The sequence below is a fragment of the Chelonia mydas genome, chromosome 14 (assembly GCF_015237465.2).
Source record: "Chelonia mydas isolate rCheMyd1 chromosome 14, rCheMyd1.pri.v2, whole genome shotgun sequence".
Classification (NCBI taxonomy): Eukaryota; Metazoa; Chordata; order Testudines; family Cheloniidae; genus Chelonia; species Chelonia mydas.
The window spans coordinates 33,675,657-33,695,896 of NC_051254.2; the positions used below are offsets into that span (position 1 = coordinate 33,675,657).

At 44.5% G+C, this 20,240-nt stretch overlaps 1 protein-coding gene, 1 long non-coding RNA gene and 1 pseudogene across 2 annotated transcripts; 2 read left to right on the forward strand and 1 right to left on the reverse strand.

Moving 5' to 3' along the window:
* Positions 1 to 2,535: 2,535 nt before the first annotated feature.
* On the forward strand, positions 2,536 to 3,489 carry LOC119567661 (olfactory receptor 10A7-like). Its single transcript, XM_043528519.1, has 2 exons — positions 2,536 to 2,798; positions 3,084 to 3,489. The coding sequence occupies exons 1-2, from the start codon at positions 2,536 to 2,538 to the stop codon at positions 3,487 to 3,489; spliced, it is 669 nt and encodes a 222-aa protein (XP_043384454.1).
* Positions 3,490 to 6,082: 2,593 nt separating this feature from the next.
* LOC122462997 lies at positions 6,083 to 7,905 on the reverse strand. The gene is made up of 3 exons (XR_006285920.1): positions 7,847 to 7,905; positions 6,575 to 6,646; positions 6,083 to 6,131 (listed from the first exon to the last, which is right to left on the reverse strand). It is a non-coding gene; the product is annotated as an uncharacterized LOC122462997 (long non-coding RNA).
* Positions 7,906 to 8,100: 195 nt separating this feature from the next.
* On the forward strand, positions 8,101 to 13,170 carry LOC122462926 (annotated as a pseudogene).
* The last annotated feature ends 7,070 nt before the right edge of the window (positions 13,171 to 20,240 follow it).

The window sequence follows — 20,240 nt, forward strand, 5'->3', positions numbered from 1 at the left end:
AACTGAGCTAGAATATTGGTAAACGTTAGTATCCAAATAAGATATGTATGTATATTTGTCAGTTTCTGCTTCCTTTTGTCTCTTATGTTAAATTGGCTTTGGCTTGTCTGTATAAATAAGTTAGCTTGAGCTTTTGCAGGAACTCACATATCTGGGTGCATTGGCAAAGCGCTTTGCTAATTAACAGAGCGGTCTGACAAATTATGTGAGTCCTGAATCTGACTTTGACATAAGTAACCATGTGGGGATCAGAAATGTGATAAGGGTGGGCTCATCAATCTAGCAGAGAAAGGTATAACAAGGGTTAAGAGCTGGAAGTTGAAGCTAGAGAAATTCATACGAGAAATAAGGCAGAGTTTTTATCAGTGTGGGTAATTAACCACTGGAACAATTTACCAAAGAGTCATGGTGGATTTCCCATGAGTGGACATTTTAAAATCAGGATTGGATGTTTTTTCTGAAGGATCTGCTCTAGTTCAAACAGGAATTAATTCAGGGAAGTCTTACGGCCTGTGTTTCACAGTGATTCAGTCTAGATGACCCTTCTGGCCTTGGAATCTATGAATAAGTGGGGAGAGATTCTGACTGGGGTGTCAGACTATCCGAGAGGCCAGGGGGCAACCTGCCTCGTTGTTTTTTGGGGGTACCTGGGTTAAGTGGAACCTGCTTAAACTGGCAAGGAAAGGCAGTGTTTAGATAGACAAATCGTCTCATGCCATTTGAAGTCATCACGTATCGGGGTGCTTTACCTCCTACTGAACTAAAACAGTACCCTCAAAATCGTCCAGATCTACGCTCCCACAGGTGCATGTGAAGATGAGGATATGGAAGGATTCTATCAGGAGCTGGAGGAAACCCTCGCTCAGAGTTCCACATAAAGGATTGCAATGGGAGATTTTAACGCCAAGGTTTGGAAGAGGGAGAGAGGGCGAAAAGTTCATAGGTATTGGAGAATGAAACGTGCGAGAACGACTAGATATATTGGCAGAGACAAGGAGAATGTTCATTGGTAACACCTGGTTCCGAAAGAAGGCCAACAGAAGATGGACCCGGATCGCACCAAATGCGAAGACAAAGAATGAAATCGATTACTTTCTGATCGATAGACGACGCATCGTGCAGGATACTTCAGTAGTGCCATCGTTCAACACCAGTAGCGACCATCGCCTGCTGAGAGCCAGACTCACGTTCACTGTGAAGGTGGAGAAAAAGGCACTGTGTACGGCGAACAGAAGGCACCAACCGGTAGCTTTCGACAAGGCAACCCTGAAGGAAAACATTTCCAGGGAAGACTGGAGCCTCCTGGATGACTGCGATGAGGATTATGAGAACTTCAGCGAGAGACTGAAATGGTGTGTGAAATCAGACAATATGTGCATAGGATTTCATTGTTTTTACCCTGTTTCCCTCTGCTAGTTATGTTTCTGTGAACCAATCAATCACACCTGTTTTTGAAGAGGCCATCCTGAGTCACTAGAGGTTCACACTGGTCACAAGGTCCCAGAGAGGATTCCATAGCAGGGGACAAAGCCAGCTGTAGCTGCTGGAGATAAATACAGATGGTGAAATAGGGACACTGTAGCCTGCAGACACACAGCACCCATTCTATATACATGGGAGATAGAGAGATGGATATACAGCTGATTACTTAAGATGGATATACAGCTGATTACTTAAGAAGAGAGAGAGAGAGAGAGAGAGAGAATAGAAAAATCAGTGACATAAAAGTTTTAACTTTCCTATTAATATTGGTTGGAATTTTATAAGTGTCTTAATGGATTTAGGTGCCCAACTCGTCAAGAGGAGCGGGTGCCTAACTCCTATAGAGTACTATTGAAGTCTCAGCCTTAATAGTCCAAGAATTCATTTTACAGGGAGAGAATTCCCAGCACAATTTAACAACATTTTCAGGTTCCACAACTTATATAATGGAAAGGGTTTTCAACTCTTATTAATATTTGCTAAAGGTGGTAAATCTGGCTCTACCTGTTGGGAATTTTTGATATTTTGGAACTGTGTAACAGTGTGAAAGAATCACACAGGTACAGTCATAGATTTATAGATTGGAAAGCCACAAAAGACCATTAGATCCTCTAGTCTGATGTCCAACACTAGATTTATTGATTGATTGATTTGTCTTATACAAAAATATGAAGACTTTCTCAGTAATGGTATCCCACATTTGGACAAACTTTGTCATGAGAGGAGATATGAGATAGTGTGAATCAAACTATGTGTGTCTAAATGGCTGCCCATTATGGTGGGCTCTCAGACCCTTCAACCTAGCAACTGGGTTCCTGGTCTGATTCGAGAGATGTTAATATTTTGTTAAATCTGCTGCATAAAACTTACGATAAGATATCCAAAGAGTCAACATGCCAGCCAGCTCTGTTCCTGCAACTCCATTATCAAACCAGGGGGCTTCCTTCCCCCCAACTTCTTCTTTGCTGGGTTAAAGCTTAAGTATGTTTTTGCCAATCATCTCCAAGACGTATTTTTCTCTTCCTCACTTTTTATCCTTCCTAGATACACCCCATGGCAAACACAGAAGGGAAGAATCAAACGTCCATCACAGAATTTGTCCTCCTGGGATTCAGGGATCTTCCTGAACTGCTGGTCTTACTCTTTCTGCTGTTTCTAGCGATCTACATTGTGACCTTGGCCGGGAACATCCTCATTGTTGCGCTAGTTGTGGCTGATCGGCACTTTCACATCCCCATGTACTTCTTCCTGGGGAACTTGTCCTGCTTGGAGACCTGCTACACCTCCACCCTCCTGCCCAGGGTTCTGGCCAGTTTCCTAACAGGGGACAATACCATTTCTGTTAGTGGTTGTATGACACAATTTTATTTTGTTAGTTTCTTTGCTGCTGCAGAATGCTATCTGCTAGCAGTGATGTCATATGATCGGTACCTGGCGATATGCAAACCGCTCCATTATGCAGCCCTCATGAATACCAGGTTCTGCCTGCAGTTAGCAGCTGGGTCTTGGATAAATGGATTTCTGGCTGTTATCATAGTAATATTTCTTATGTTACAATTAACTTTCTGTGGCCCCAATGAAATTGATCATTTCTACTGTGAATCCACAGAAATGTTAAATCTCTGCTGCAATGGCACCAACCAGATAGAGCTTGTCATTACCATCCTGGCTGCTATATTCACTCTGCCTCCATTTGTATTAACCATGATGTCCTACGTCTGTATCATCTTCACCATCCTGAGAATCCCTTCCACCACCGGGAGGCAAAAGGCATTTTCTACCTGCTCCTCTCACCTCATCGTGGTGACCATTTTCTATGGGACCCTGATCATTGTGTATCTGCTACCAAAAACCAACACACTAAGAGACCTAAACAAAGTGTTCTCTGTCTGCTACACAATTCTGACACCGATGGCCAATCCCTTCATATACAGCCTGAGAAACAAAGAGGTGAAAGAGGCCCTGAGAAAAATTGTCAGTAAATGTGTAGATTTTACAAGAAATTAGAAATCACAAGGTTTTTATTTCTTACTGTATTAAGGGAAAATGGGGAGATGCAGAGCTGGCTTATTGTTTTATAGAAACAGATTCTGGGTGGTCCCTAGTTCTGGCTAGGTCTTTGGGAATGTGCTGCTATAATAATTGAGGATGTGCAAATATATGAAATGTGAGATCAGTCAATACCAGGATCTTTACATTCAGAATAAAATTGAACTGTATTACACTTGGTTCGAGTTAGGCAATTCCATACACTAAGCCCAAGTAAGAATATAAAATAAAAGAACAATTTACACTGGGATTATCAAAGGATCCTAAGGGGGTTAGGGATCTAAATTTCAATGGGGTTGTGTTACCTGACTCCATTAGGTCCCTTGACAATCCTGGCTGAATGACAAAATATTTGAAAGGATACATTGATTTTGGGTGCCTCAGCCACTGGGGACCCCCACTTGAGACACCAAGATTTTTCAGAGCACATACAATTTTCATAACCTGTTGTGTGTTCAAATGGGGTGGGGGGTGGGAAATGATCCGTTCAAGTCATTCTATCTAGGTATGTGAGGTGGCCCTCACCAACATTAACAATGGGACACCTCAAGAAAGAAGAGCTCGTCAATATGGAAAGAAATTATATGAATTTGAAGAAATGTGGGCCCTGTTTCCAGATACTTTTGGATAAAAAATGCTGAAGTAATGCCTGACTTCCATTCCACCGGACCTCTCTGCTTTCTCCCTCTCACTTCCTGCCCCCGTTCCCCAATTTCATTTTTTTTTTTTTGCCAATTTGTGTCTTTTTAAAAAATTGTTGTTACCCCCTCCCTCGCAGGCAAGGTTCGTCTGATTTTCTATTGCCTAGTCTTGTAGTTTTGACAAGTTGCAAAGTTGCATAATTGCATATTTTTTTTAGCTAGCCTGTAAAATGTGCAGTGTTGGGCAACATGTATGAGCTGTAACAATGGTTTGTTTCTTCATGAAAATTTTGAAAAAACTAATCACAAAAATAAAATGACAGGACACCTCACAATCACTGCCGGAAGGTAGGGAATTCACATCTCCGTATAACAGAGGCACAGGGTAGATTACGGGGCATGCCCAAATCCACACAGAAAGTCTGTGGTTGAGCAGGGAATTGAATGCAGATGTCCCGCATCATGCTCCAGGTTCTATCACTACACCATCCTTCGGCACCTGAGAGGGTAACGCCTCCCCGTTCTCATTAGTTAACCTCCTGTGCTTTCTACAGGCCATGAACTACTGACCTCACAAGCAGAGGGTGAGGATTGAGAAACAGGCATTTATTCACTCTAAGAGCCATTGGATGGCAAACAAGGCAACTGATGACAAAGGGGATGCTGTACTGTTTAATGGCTACCCCGGTAGAGGGTGAGGGATGGGAAAGGGGCAGCTATCCTGTACTATGGGCACTACGGGGCAGCAGTAATTCTCTAAAATTGCAGCTTTTATGAATATTGACAGAGCAATATTATTGTCATTATTCTTTTGTATTATGGCCATGCTGTAACAGGACCATCCAGAAACCTGGCCCTGGCCCCATTTTGCTGTGCAATGTACACAGAGTGAGAGAGTCTCAGGCTTTGTCTACACTAGCACTTTTGTCGGTAAAACTTTTGTCAGTCAGGGGTGTGAAAAATTTACAGTTGGGCTAAGTAAGAAAAATGCTGTTTGAGAACTAATTAGAGTTTGATTTAGGGCTATTTACTCTGTACGTTGTGATGTGATGCTGACTTTGAGTTTTCGTGGTTACAAAGCTTTAACAGTTTGAATCTCAGCAGCTACTGTCATTAAAAGCTCTCTGACCCTCCTCATAATTTCCCACAACTGTGAAAATTTAAATCAATACAAATAATAAAAAATGTTTAAAAATAAACATCAATATTATCCAGTTCTACCAAACCTAGAGACAACACAGAAACAGAAGAAAGAGAGTCAAAGCCTCACAATGGCACGGAAGAGCCATGTCTTTTTGTTTTTAATTCTGATTACTGCTTTGGGACGGGGTTTAGTTAGGAAGGATTTGGCTAAATGAAAAGAAGTGAGGGCAGATATGCTGAGGAGAGAGGATTGGGGGCACAGAGAAGGGAGAGAGGTGGAAGCCGTGAAGAAGGAAGATATGAAGGATGTTCTACTAGTTAGGGCATCATTCTAGCATTTGAGATTAGAACTGGATAAAATGTTTCATTTTAAACAGTTTATTCACCTAAAAATACAGTTTTTGTTGACTGAAACTATCTGACATGAATTTGCCTAATACTTTCGGGAGTGAGGGGGCTGGATTGACAAAGAGACTTAGGGCTTGTTCACAAAATGGCTGGAGGAGAAGAAAGCAGCAGAGGTCTGTGTTTTAGACAATGGTTGCAACATTCACCTGCAATGCTGGAGACCCAGCTTCAAGTTCCTGTGCTGGAGCAGGAATTTAAACGCAAGCCTCCCGCCTCTGAGGGGAGTGCCCTAAACCCCGGGCCATAGAGTGCTCAATGGTGGATCTCTTTCAGCCTTGCTGTTGAAGCTGTTCCACTTTGCATAAAATACCTCAATAGTCATTAACTCAGGGAGCAAACACGAGAATGACTGTACAGCCCAGTGGTCGGAGCATGCAGCTGGGAGATAGAAGACCTTGACTCAAGTCCCTGCAACAATGAACATGTAATTTTTGATACAAAGTGGGACAGCTTCAACAGAAGAGTCTGAGAAACACCCCCCCGAGCAGCCTGTCGCTAGGGTTAGGGCACATTCCAGGACTGGGATTAGTATCTGGGTCTCGCACATCACAGCCTAGAACTCAAACCACTGGGCCAAAGGTCATAAAGGCAAGCTGGGCCCCATTCTCCACTGCCCATTTTATGAATGGAACCTAAAGATCCTTGTGAATTGACCCTTTTAAAAATGCCTGGAAGTCAAATGTTTCTAGTTGAGTGACGTGGTATTTTGAACCCAAAGTGGATTTTCTGTTGCATTTTGGTTTGTTGAAAATTCCAGATTTGGTTCAACCTGCAGCAATTGTCTTTTCTGATTTTTTGGAACTGCCACAGAATCCAAAAATCAGCTGTTTGTTCAGTTCTACTTGGGGTACCTGTGTTCCAGTCCCGGCTCCACCAGAGATCCCCTGTTTGACCATGGACATTTCTGTGCTTCAGTTCCCCAGCTGTACAATGGAGAAAACAGGCATTCCGTACCTCACAGGTGTGTTGTGAGGATCTATACATTATAGACTGTGGGTCACCCAGCTACTATGGCAAAGGGGGGCAGATAAGTCCCTTTGGGAGAGGCAGGGCTGTCTCATGAACAGGATCCTGAACACACCCAGAGGAGCTGAGATTACTCACCCACAAAGCTAGTGTCTGATACTGGACTCATGCCTCTAAATAGGCTATTACTGAACTGACCACTAGGTGGAAGTGGAGCAGAAATGAGAGTGATCGAATGTCACAGTGATGGAGATGAAGAGAGACACTCAGGGAGGGGCCGTCTCACAATGACTAATGAGAGCCCGACCCTGCCTGCTCAGGTCTCACTCAGCAGTGATGGTGGAGGTGGGGAAAGTGATCAGATTTAGCTGAGCCTGACCTAAACACAGATCTTTTGTGACTTAAGTTGATGCTGTCGGGCTTGTCTATATGGGAATGTTACCAGCATACTTATACAGGGACAGTTACACCAGTGTAACGCCCCATCGGGACACCCTTATTCTGGATGAAGCTGGCTTTTCCCCAGTGTAGCTGGCGTCACTTTCAAAGCAAAATAAGCTGAACCAGAAAATGGCGCTCTGAGTCCAGAATAAGTGTTTCCACATGGGGAGTTTTGCCAGTATTGCTATAATGGTGTATTTGTACTGGCATTATTCCCTGTGTACCCAAGCCTGTAGGGTCCCCAGCTGAAGCTAGCTTATGGTGGAAGATCCTTGCTCCATGCACCTGGTCTTGTCCCAGTAAATCACTGGTGGGGCACCAGGAACTGGACTGGATGACTGGGCTGCCCTGGGAGTGAATGCACTGGGAGGCCCAGGCTGCGATTACCGTTTGGGCTAGAAGACTCTCCCCGAGAGGAGAGAACTTTGGGCCAAGCAGGCTGATTTCACCAGCCCTGGTGTTTGTGCCGTCTGTGTCGCAAACCCAGCTGCAGCTCCCCACATTCAGTGGAGGGAAATGCCCCTCAAAAGTAGCATCAGGGGAGACACAACCTTCTCCCTCAGAGGATACAAATTTGAGGAGGCGAATGCGCTCTGTCAATAGAGAGAGGAGAACATTCTCCAAGGGAGATCTCAGCAACTGCTTGTCTCTTCAGGGCCACGTGGGTCTCTTTACTGAGAGAACCTAATTTCTGGAGAGAAGTGAGAGAGAAGAACCTGACTCCAGGTCATCAACACTGAGAGATCCAAGCTCATCTACTGGAGGCTGAATATCCCGTGGTCTCAGGTGAGCGCTATCCCCCATCCTGCTGCTGCTGCCAGGCACCGAGACTGAACCTGTCTGTCAGGGGATACCACTAAAGGGTTAATAGGGATACTGCCTGCCTGCTCAGCTGGGACTGATCAGTGGCCCCCCCCAACAGCTGCAGAGATAAAAGGGCTGCTCAGCCAAGTTAGCTGCTAGAGAGACTGAAGGACTGCTGAGAGGAGTCCCCTTTTGCTTTAGCAACAGATTGGTAAGAAGCTACCTAGGCAATCAGGTTGCTCTCTCTCTCTCTGCTAAATGATCACTAGAATTGATTGGAAAATGGAAAACCAGTTTCATTAAAAATGTTGACATTTGAAAGTTACTTCCATTAATCAGGAAGAAGTTTGCATTTTTTTAAATCTTTTGGTGATTTTGTTTTTAAACTGTGGTGTGCTAGAAAATAAATAGTGTCGCTTCCCCTTGCTCTTTTCCATCTTTTATTCCTTTTTCTTTTTGTCACTTGGTAACTTTCTGTCAAGGTTCCTCCCCCACTCTGAACTCTAGGCTACAGATGTGGGGACCTGCATGAAAACCTCCTAAGCTTACTTTTACCAGCTTAGGTTAAAATTTCCCCAAGGTACAAACTATTTTACCCTTGGACTTCCACAGCCACCACCAAATGTTTATCTGGGTTTATTTTACTAGGAAAGCGTTGTTTGGAAATTGCTTCCCCCCCCCCCCCCCAACATATCCTCCCAACCCTTGCACCCCACTTCCTGGGGAAGGTTTGGTAAAAATCCTCACCAATTTGCATAGGTGACCACAGACCCAAACCCTTGGATCTTAAGAACAATGAAAAAAGCAATCAGTTCTTGAATAGAAGAATTTTAATAGAAGAAACAGTAAAAAGAATCACCTCTGTAAAATCAGGATGGTAAATACCTTACAGGGTAATTAGATTCAAAACATAGAGAATCCCTCTAGGCAAAACCTTAAGTTACAAAAAGACACACAGACAGGAATATCCAATCTATTCAGCACAGCTTAATTTCTCAGCGATTTAAAGAAATCATAATCTAACGCACATCTAGCTAGATTACTTACTAAATTCTAAGACTCCATTCCTGTTCTGTCCCCGGCAAAAGCATCACACAGACAGACTCTGTCTCTCCCTCCTCCCAGCTTTTGAAAGTATCTTGTCTCCTCATTGATCATTTTGGTCAGGTGCCAGTGAGGTTATCCTAGCTTTACAGGTGAAAGGGTTTTTCCTCTGGCCAGGAGGGATTTTAAAGGTGTTTATCCTTCCCTTTATATTTATGACACTTTCCAAAACTTCCTCAAACTTTGAAAAATTATCATGTGGCAAAGTAACAGGCTTTCATTTTTCCTTTTATCTCTCTGTAACTCTTTCAAAATTATGGGGGGAAGAACTAGGAATTGTGAACAAACTTTAGACATGATAGTTGGCATGTTTTCTGAATCCTGTAAGCTTCTATCCCTTGTAAATGTATAACTTTGCTAGTGGAGATTTTAATGGATATTTTTATCATGCCATTTCAGAATCTCACTAAGCAGTTTGAATCAACAATATCTATTGGTAGAGAATTTGAAAAGTTAATCACTGATTGTGGCAACCAGGGTTCAGACACCTCAAGGGGAGAATAGAAACTTTAAAAACAAGCAGTTAAACCAACTGATTGCATATTGTGGTGTTGTACATAAAAAATATGTTGAGTAAGGTTGTTGATTAAAATCTTGTAATGCTCTAAACTTAATCACTGAGATATGTGTACAGACTGTGGTTATGAGTATGCATATAGGTTCTGAGCACAGGTTATTACAATTTCAGCTCCACCTTGCAGTGGCCATTCTGGTAGAGAGGGGCTGCCCGCCCCTCCCCAGATGAGACTAGCTCAAAGCACCTGGCATTGTACAACCCAGGAAAAGAGAAATGGTGGACCCTTATACTTAAGGGGAAAACACTGAGACATCCTGGTGATCAAGTAGAGGGCATTTCCCCTGCTCTGACTAACCATGAACCACCCTAGTCTGAGACCAAGCCATGGGGGGAACAATCTGAAAATCTTGTTGAAGGGGTTTCAAGTGAAATCTCTCCAGTAACTGAGGGACAGTCACTTGGTGGGTGCTGTCTGTGACATGCTGAATCCCCCTACAGTTAGGGAATATGCTGGGAAAGTCTTTTATTAGAAAAGGGATTTTTATCTAATTTGCCATTTTAAAGGTTGATGTTGCATCTCTGTTTTTTCTGCATGGCTTGTATAGGTTTGTTTCCCTTGCTATTTCCTCTATGTGTAAGCAGAGTCAGGATGAGCTCCACCCTGACATCTGGTGGTGAGATGTGGCAAGTTGTGGAGAAGAACTTCATGGGCTCATCTCCTTTGCATAGGCACACCCACCCTGCCTAAAATGAGGCCATAGCCATCCAAATGGTCACTTTGGCTGCTGTGGGATCCCCAGTTTCTCTGTTATTGGGGCAGGAAGAATAAATTGTTATTACCCTGATTATGGGAATCAAGGACAGTGGAACTGTACTTGGCCTTTTGTTATGGTGGAGGGACTCACCATCAACTAAGCAGCACTCGCTAGGCAAGGGACATGGGTTCCAAAACCCAGTGAATAGCAAGAGGCTGGGGATAGGTATTAATATTTAGTAATATAGGCCTCCTAGTGAGGGCCTTACATGCTAATTGAATTTCCTTCTCTCTCCACTGTGGAATATCAGAGCTAATTTTGATTCCATTAGGAGTCTAGTTACAGGCTGCTGAGCTGAATTCACTTTGAGCTAATGGTGCACTAGCACTGAGGCTCCCCTACTACAGGCTGAAATCACAAAAGAGCTAAACTGACTAAGAGCTGAAATCACTGAGTGTTGTGTTAAGTAGTGGGGGAGCCTGAAGATATATTGTAGAGCAGTTTGTGGGGTGGCTGGTGGAGTGGAGTGGCTTGTGGAGTGGAGCAGAGTTAAGCCATATAGAGCTGCAAGGTAGTCAGCTTCAGATCATGTAAGGTGCCCCTTACCTCTTCCCCCGCCCCCTCCCATTCCACCCAGGTTGGGAGGTAAAATTCTGCAGATAAACTTTCGAACTCTGGGGCTGCCCTGACCAGGGACAGAGACTTCTGGGTCATTGGACTTTTTGGACTTTGGGTGATTTGGGGTTGCTGGACTCAAGAACCAAAGGGAAAGGACACGCCCCAATTTGCTTGGGGTGGGTTTTTTGCTCATGGGTTGTGTTATGAATCCTGTTTGTGGTGTTTCCCCAACTTAATGCCACATTGTTTCCCTCCTTTATTAAAAGGCTTTTGCTACACTCAGACTCTGTGCTTGCGAGAGGGGAAGTATTGCCTCTTGGAGGTGCCCAGCAGGGGTGGTATATATTTGTCCCAGGTCACTGGGTGGGGGCTCGAGTCGGTTTTGCATTGTGTTATTGGAATGGAACCCCTAGATACTGAACCTGGCCCTTATTGCTGCCAACTCTGGCGGGCAGAAGGGTTACATATGAATCCACAATTTTTCTATTAAATAAATCTCATGTTTATTTTTATGCCAGCAAGGGTCTCTGTTGTGCAAATTGAGGAAAGCTTAGCTGTTAAGAAGGGGGAAAGGTGCCCCTTAATCTCTGGGTTTGCGTGTGTCATTTAAGGGGGCTTACCCTGCAAGGCTGATGGTAGCCAGGGCAAGAGCTTTATTCTTATGGGCTGGCTACTGGGGTCAGGGCTCTGCCAGAGCTGGCAAAGCATTAAGGCACCCAAGGTTGCAGGGCAGGCAGGGACAGAACCCCTGACTGGTCTGCGTGATCCCCAAAGTGTCACCATGATGCTCACATAACAGCATAAAAACTGATCTGCATGGTACAGCACAAATGAAATCGAACAAATGCCTGCCTAAAAAGGCTTTGGCTTTCCAGTTTTGGACTGGAAAAAACAGTCAAGGAGGCTGGTTTCTGCTGGGGACGAGTCCAAAACAAACCAGTGTTCAGCTGTTTGTCCCTTCTGGCCTTGGAGTCTGACTTCAACTTGGCTCTCCCACATCCTAGGGAGGCTATAGAGTCACGTTCATACTCCATTCCCGGCCCAATGACTATCTGTTGCCATTCATAATGATGACAATGAATACTCATCGGGCTAGGAAAACTGGGTGAATAACTCTACGGCCTCCTACTTCATCATTAGCCTACATTGTATGAATCCCACCACCTCAGCCTGGGTCCTCAACCCAGCATTTGGGCTGTGACCTCAAGGAGAGGAAGCATTTGAATCAATAGATTAAAGTTTAACAAACGTCATTCTCCTTGTACTGTAGAGTTTATCGCTTCCCCCAGATACATCCTATGGCAGACATGGAACAGGGAAATCAAACGTCCATCACAGAATTCATCCTCATGGGATTTGGGAATATCCCCAAACTGCGGGTTTTTCTCTTCCTGCTGTTTCTAGCAATCTACTTAGTGATCATGGCCGGGAACATCCTCATCATTGTGGCTGATCAGTACCTTCACACCCCCATGTACTTCTTCCTGGGGAATCTGTCCTGCTTGGAGACCTGCTACACCTCCACCATCCTGACCTGGATGCTGGCCAGTTTCCTGACTGGGGACAGAACCATTTCTGTCAGTGGTTGCCTCACAATATTATTTGTTTGGTTTCTTTGGAGCGACAGAATGTTCTCTCTTAGCTGCAATGTCTTATGATCAGTATTTAGTAATATGCAAACCACTGCATTATGCAGCCCTTATGAATGGCAGTTTATGCCTCCGGCTAGCAGCTGGATCTTGGATGTGTGGATTTTTGACTATTCCCATAATAGTATTTCTTGTGTTAGAATTTACTTTTTGTGGTCCCAATGAAATTGATAACTTTTTCTGTGAATCTACACAAATAATAAATCCCTGCTGCAATGACACCTACCAGATGGAGCTTGTTGTTACCATCCTGGCAGCTTTATTCACTCTGCCCCCCTTTGCATTAACCCTGACATCCTACATGTGCACTATCACCACCACCCTGCGAATCCCTTCCACCACTGGGAGGCAAAAGGCATTTTCTACCTGCTCCTCTCACTTCATCATGGTGACCATTCACTGTGTATCTGCTACCAAAAACCAACACACTGAGAGACCTGAACAAAGTGTTCTTTGTCTGCTACACAATTCTGACTCCTGTGGCCAATCCCTTCATATACAGCCTGAGAAACCACAAGGTCAAGGAAGCCCTGAAAAAAATTGTCAGTAAGTGTCTGGATTTTATGAGAATTCAGAAAACTTTAATCCCTTAGGGCAAAATGGTGTAATACTCATGCTATGTGAACCTTATTTCTCACTCCATTTTTGGTGATATGCGCTTATAACATTTTGAGGATGTGCAAAGTTTTGAAAGTATAAGAGGAATCAATACCAGGACTGTTGGAATAAAATTGAGCTGTATTTTACTTGCTGAATGTGGGTAGATATCTCGATTAATTCCATACACTAAAATAACTTAGGGCTAGATCTACAAAGGGACTTTGGTGTTGCATCGAGTAAGTTTTAGTGCCATGCCAGCCAGTGGGAACCTCAGCCCTGAGTTCGCAGCCAGGATCCCTATACGGTGCATGGGGAGAAGTAGGCAGCTAAGAAAGGGATCCCCAGAGGTCAGCATGTGGAGCAAGGAGCTGCCTCACCTAGCCAAGAGGGAAAATCAGTTAGTGTTGCCTAAGCCCCATCTCTCCCACGGAGTTAGACACTGCCTCTGCTTGGGATTTTCAGCTGGGAACCCCAAGGGGGGAGGGGTGAACTCACCAGGCTGTTGGAGACCCAGGTTCAGTCCCCCCAACTAATATGGAGCAGGGATACGACTGTGGGTTCCCCCACCCCAGGCGAGTGTCCTAGCCACTGGACTGCAGAGTCCTCCTCTGGCCCAAAGCATGTTTAATTAGTTTTACACAGTGGAACAATGTCCTCAGGAGACTCTGAGGGAGCCCCACACCTGATTGTCCTCCATGCCAGTGCACGGGGAACTCACCCAAGAAGAGGGAAACCTAAGTTTAAATGGCTCCTCTTCGGGGGTGGCGGGGAGGGAATTGGACCTGTCTCCCCCACGTCCTGGCTGAATGCCCTAGCCACTGGGATCAGGGTTATAATGGAGGCTTCATGCCCCCCAGCCACTTTGGTTGGGCATAGGCGTGCTGGGAGCATGCCTACCGGATTGAGCCCTGCGGGTGAGACAGGCAGGGCCACATCTAGCTTGAGGCTCCTGTGGGGGTGAGGTATGAGATGAGTGCCTAGACTGAGGTGGCTGTGCATATGTTCACTGGCAGAGACTGGCTCCTACAGTCCTTTAGTGGAAGAGATTTAGCCACCTATGACATCAGGTGTCAGCTGAGCTGGGGTTTTGAGGCTCTCAGTGGTGCCTAAATGCTGGCCGTAAGCACCTGAGTCCCTTTGTGGACCTAGCTCTGAAAACCCAACTTCCGAAGTGACGGATGTTCTTGGACCCATGGCCTCTCAATGAGATTTGTGTTCCTGTGTCGCCAAGGTCGCTTGAGGCCAGATGTACTTAAAGGTATTGAGGTGCCTAGTGGGATTTTCAAAACATCCAGGTGCAGAACATGCCAAATATGGGTTTAGGCCCCAAGATGCTGCTGAAAGTCCTATTGGAGTCTAAATACATTTTAAAATGTATCAGTGAAATCCTTGCTGATCTTAAGCACAAAAAAGAAGCTTACAAGAAGTGGAAGATTGGACAAATGACCAGGGAAGATGATAAAAATATTGCTCAGGCATGTAGGAGTGAAATCAGGAAGGCGAAATAACACCTGGAGTTGCAGCCAGGAAGAGATGTTAAGAGTAACAAGAAGGGTTTCTTCAGGTATGTTAGCAACAAGAAGAAAGTCAAGGAAAGTGTGGACCCCTTAATGAGGGAGGCAACCTAGTGACAGAGGATGTGGAAAAAGCTAATGTACTCAATGCTTTTTTTGCCTCTTTCTTCACGAACAAGGTCAGCTCCCAGACTACTGCACTAGGCAGCACAGCATGGAGAAGAGGTGACCAGCCCTCTGTGGAGAAAGAAGTGGTTCGGGACTATTTAGAAAAGCTGGACGTGCACAAGTCCATGGGGCCGGATGCGTTGCATCCAAAAGTGCTAAAGGAGTTGGCGGATGTGATTGCAGAGCCATTGGCCATTATTTTTGAAAACTCATGGCGATCGGGGGAAGTCCCGGACGACTGGAAAAAGGCTAATGTAGTACCCGTCTTTAAAAAAGGGAAGAAGGAGGATCCGAGGAACTACAGGCCAGTCAGCCTCACCTCAGTCCCTGGAAAAATCATGGAGCAGGTCCTCAAGGAATCAATTCTGAAGCACTTAGAGGAGAGGAAAGTGATCAGGAACAGTCAGCATGGATTCACCAAGGGCAAGTCGTGCCTGACTAATCTAATTGCCTTCTATGACGAGATAACTGGTTCTGTGGATGAAGGGAAAGCAGTGGACGTGTTCCTTGATTTTAGCAAAGCTTTTGACACGGTCTCCCACAGTATTCTTGCCAGCAATTTAAAGAAGTATGGGCTGGATGAATGGACTATAAGGTGGATAGAAAGTTGGCTAGATTGTCTGGCTCAACGGGTAGTGATCAATGGCTCCATGTCTAGTTGGCAGCTGGTATCAAGTGGAGTGCCCCAAGGGTCGGTCCTGGGGCCGGTTTTGTTCAATATCTTCATAAATGATCTGGAGGATGGTGTGGACTGCACCCTCTGCAAGTTTGCAGATGACACTAAATTGGGAGGAGAGGTAGATACGCTGGAGGGTAGAGATAGGATACAGAGGGCCCTAGACAAATTGGAGGATTTGGCCAAAAGAAATCTGAGGTTCAACAAGGACAAATGCAGAGTCCTGCACTTAAGACGGAAGAATCCCATGCAGCGCTACAGACTAGGGACCGAATGGCTAGGCAGCAGTTCTGCAGAAAAGGACCTAGGGGTTACAGTGGACGAGAAGCTGGATCTGAGACAACAGTGTGCCCTTGTTGCCAAGAAGGCCAATGGCATTTTGGGGTGTATAAGCAGGGGCATTGCCAGCAGATTGAGGGACGTGATCGTTCCCCTCTATTCGACATTGGTGAGGCCTCATCTGAAGTACGATGTCCAGTTTTGGGCCCACACTACAAGAACCATGTGGAAAAATTGGAAAGAGTCCAGTGGAGGGCAACAGAAATGATTAGGGGACTGGAACACATGAGTTACGAGGAGAGGCTGAGGGAACTGGGATTGTTTAGTCTACGGAAGAGAAGAATGAGGGGGGATTTGATAGCTGCTTTCAACTACCTGAAAGGGGGTTCCAAGGAGGATGGACCTAGACTGTTCTCAGTGGTAGCAGATGACAGAACAAGGAGTAATGGTCTCAAGTTGCAGTGGGGAAGGTTTAGGTTGGATATTAGGAAAAACTTTTTCACTAGGAGGGTGGTGAAACACTGGAATGCGTTACCTAGGGAGGTGGTGGAATCTCCTTCCTTAGAGGTTTTTAAGGTCAGGCTTGACAAAGCCCTGGCTGGGATGATTTGATTGGGGATTGGTCCTGCTTTGAGCAGGGGGTTGGACTTGATGACCTCCTAAGGTCCCTTCCAACCCTGATATTCTATGATTCTATGAAAATCTGGCTCTTGGGCACTTCTGAAAATTTTACTCCTGGTCTTTAACCTCTCCCATGAGGGCGGAGGGAATCATTACGTTTACAGCTTGGTGGCCCATATGAGACCGGGACCTCTGCCAACTGGCCAAGGGCACAGAGTGTGCATAGTTTCATAGGGATCCCCTGGGTTGGATATCTGCACAAGAGCTCACCAGAGGGTGGCATGTGAGATCTGTACTGAGAGCCAATATCACACGGATTGTCATAACTCCTTAAGAATTATCGAGCCAAACATTTCACAAGGATTATGTATCTATACTGAAAATACCATCTTGGGGTTAAGCCAGGTCACCAGGAGGTGACACACCTCCAGAAATACTTCCTAACTGTAAGGACAGTGGGACAACGGAACAGATGCCTAGGGAGGTTGTGGAAGCTCCTTTACTGGAGGTTTTCAAAAGGAGGCTGGATAGCCAGCTGTCTTGAATGGTTTTGACAAAACAAATCCTTCATCTTGGCAGGGGGTTAGACTAGATGACCCTTGTGGTCCCTTCTAACCCTATAGTTTTATACCTCTGAGATAACAGGATGCTTTTCTCCCTGTCTGGCCATTTGTATATTGTAGGCCTCACCATGGAGGCCTATTTACAGAATGAGCCTGGTGCAAGTTAAGAGATTGCAAAATCGGAGAGGAAACAAAACAGCAGGAGGTGTTGAGAGTCCTTCACTTAGGAGACAAGTTAACAGTGTTTCTCTTATGAAAGGAGGGTCACCACCAGCCTGGCTATAAAGCACAGCAAGGATTTTGAGGGAGCAATACTCTACAAGACACATGTATCTTGTTAACTAAGTTTGGGCTCTAGAATACATGTTATAATTTTTTTATTATAGGTAACCATTTGTTTCCATTACTTGCTACTACTGGAATCTCTAAGCTTTGCTAAATAAACTTCTATTTGTTTTCACTATAAACATATGTAAGTGCTGTGTGTTAAGCAAGAGCAGTGATCTGGGATGGAATGGTTAAGCTAAGGTTTTCTGGTTCTTTGGAAGCAGCAGATCTGTGAATATTACAAGTGTCCAGTGGACCAGGGGCTGGTCACTCCAGGGGGATGCTCTGAGGCCTTGAGCATTGGTATGTGCCTAACGCTAACTGTAAAGTAACAGCAGGGCCTGCAGAGGCCTAGAGAGGAGTGCTTGTGTCGCCCATGGCTAGTGGAGTTGGGGAGCTGACCCCCGGTAGGTACAAACAAGTCTTCCTCACACTGAGGGCAGGCGATGGTGAGGTGCTTCACAGCACTGGATATTACAGGAAGTGTCACAACAAAACTGATTAAATTAGTAAGGTTTTTTTTGGTTTTTAACCAAAATGAGTCTCTCACTGAAATGAACAGCTGAAAAAATTCTATTCAAGTTGAATGAAATTTTTTCAATGTGAATTTAAAACATTTCAAGACATTCCCAATTTTTCCCCCCCAAAACTCTTCACCAAATTCAACCTGAATTCCTGAATAGTTTCACTGCCCTGAAAAATGCATTTTTTTTTTTTTGGCAAATTTACCATTCACTGAAAAAAGTCTCCTTGCTCTATCTGGGTAATTGTCTACCTGAGCTCTGTGGGAGAGGGGATGCACAGAACATTTGCTCCCCGCTCTCGTAGATTGCATTGGATACAGGCTGAGTGTAGTGCTGCACAGTGGGATATTTGTTTGAACTCCCAGATTGTGAACTTGGAAACCGCTTGAGAGATGAGGACCCTGGGTGGAGGAATGCTCAGAGGGGTAAGGATGCTGCATGCTCCTTGTCCAGGTGCTATATAGCTCAGGCCCCGGGTTTCAATGGCATGGCACAGGCTGATGGTGTTGGGAAAGCAATGAAAATGTTGATATGTTGAATAATGACTCCCTGAGAGGGCTCCGGATTGACATCCCTTCGCTAAGTGGCTGCATTGTGTAACAGTCACTAGGTAGCAACATTGCAACTTTTATACTATTTATGCTGCTACAACGTCTAATGGACCTAAGATGGCAAAGCAGTGTCCCAAAGGAGAGGGGCATCTCTGCTACTGGGACAAGGTGAGAGCTGAGAGTAATGTAAGAGAAAAGGGCACCTATCGCTAGGCTTGGGAGAAGTCGGTTTTTATTTGTTTCAATGGATAATATTGATTTAATCCATAAAAATAAAAAATACTTAAATACATTTTCAGTTGCAGAAAATTATGGGGGATCAGACCGTGGGTGGGTCAGTCAATAGTTATTTAATTACAGTACTTGTCGAGATTCGAAAAGTTAAAGCTTTAAACTGTTAAAACACAAATTTTTAACATCCCATGTCAAAATATACCAAGTAAATATCCTTAAATCAAACTCTAAGTTCTCAAGCAGCATTTTTTGTTCTTTGCCGATCTGTAAATGTCAATGGTCATCAATGGAAATTTTTTTTTCATCAGTTTGTGTGGGTGAAATCAACATTTACCAAGAAAAATCTAATTCTTCCAAGCCGAAGTATAGTTCGTCCTTTCCTCTTCTTTACCCTCTACAGAATCCTCCCGGCTCTCACTGATGGCTTCTTATGTCTCGCTCACGATCTATTTTCCACAATAGACTCCCCCATAGTGTATCCCTTACCCTGTGCCGCCACCTAGTGCACAGTATATTGTCTTTATCGTTGGTGCTGCATGGCTATGTAGCAGCCACAGCACCACGGCTGTGAACGCTTTTCTGTAGGTGTCCTTTTCTCTTGGCTCTCAATGGGTGCCAGTAACACAACACGGGGAGTCCTTATTCTCTGCTGCCACCCAATGGCAGCAAACGTAGAGTGTAGCTGCCCCTTTTCATAGTCCTTATCTTCCACTCTCCTCTAGCAGTCATTACACAGTATAACAGCCTGTTCCCTCTTCCTTATCTCCTGTCATCTAGGGGTATTCCCAGAGTAAAATGGTCCTTTCTCCTTTCATTACCCTCTGCTGCTACCCAGTAGCCATTGTATAATACAGTTGTATCTCTGGCCAGGTCTAAACAGAAATGTTTACCAGTATAGTAATGTTGGTTAGGTTTTTTTAATGACACTTCTTCCCCAGCAAAATCCCTAGCGTAGACTGGGTATAACACAAAAAATGTGTTCTTACTAAATATAGCTTATTTCTTTCAGAAAACCCATCTATTTAAGCTCTACAAGCAAAATCACTTTCTTGCTGGTAAAAGCCATATCTGAGGTAGGGAGACTTTCAGGTATAGCTCTGCCCAACAACCTTTTCTAGTTTGTGCTTGATTTCATACCAGTATAACTTTGTCTATTTGGGATATGATTTTTTTTTAACCAATATAATTATACTGGCACAAGCCCTTACACCTGGCAGTTACAGCAATGCAAAGATTCCTTATACCAATATAACTCTGGCTACAATTCACCAAAATATCACTATCCAAATTCAGCAGGTAAACTACAGTTCAAGTTGATTCTGACTGTAATGATCCCAGTACTGACTCCTTTACCTGTTTAAATCTTTGCACATCCACAAATGTTATAAGCGCACGTGACCAAAGACTGAGCGAGAAGTAAGGGCTACACAGCATCTGAGTATCAAACAGCAAAGCAGCTGCGCTCGTCACCATTTCGTCTTTTTTTTTAAGTGAGATTTCTGAATTCTCAGACAATCTAGACCAGGGTTTCTCAACCTGTGGGTCGAGACCAAAAATTGTCACCAGAATGTTTCAAAGGTGGGGTGGCAGCTCCTGTCCCACAGGG

Coding starts and splice junctions, on each gene's coding strand:
- LOC119567661 (XM_043528519.1), top strand. CDS start 2,536: ATGGCAAACACAGAAGGGAAGAATCAAACGTCCATCACAGAATTTGTC. Junction 2,799..3,083: donor CCCAGGGTTCTGGCCAGTTT/CCTAACAGGGGA, acceptor TTTCTACTGTGA/ATCCACAGAAATGTTAAATC.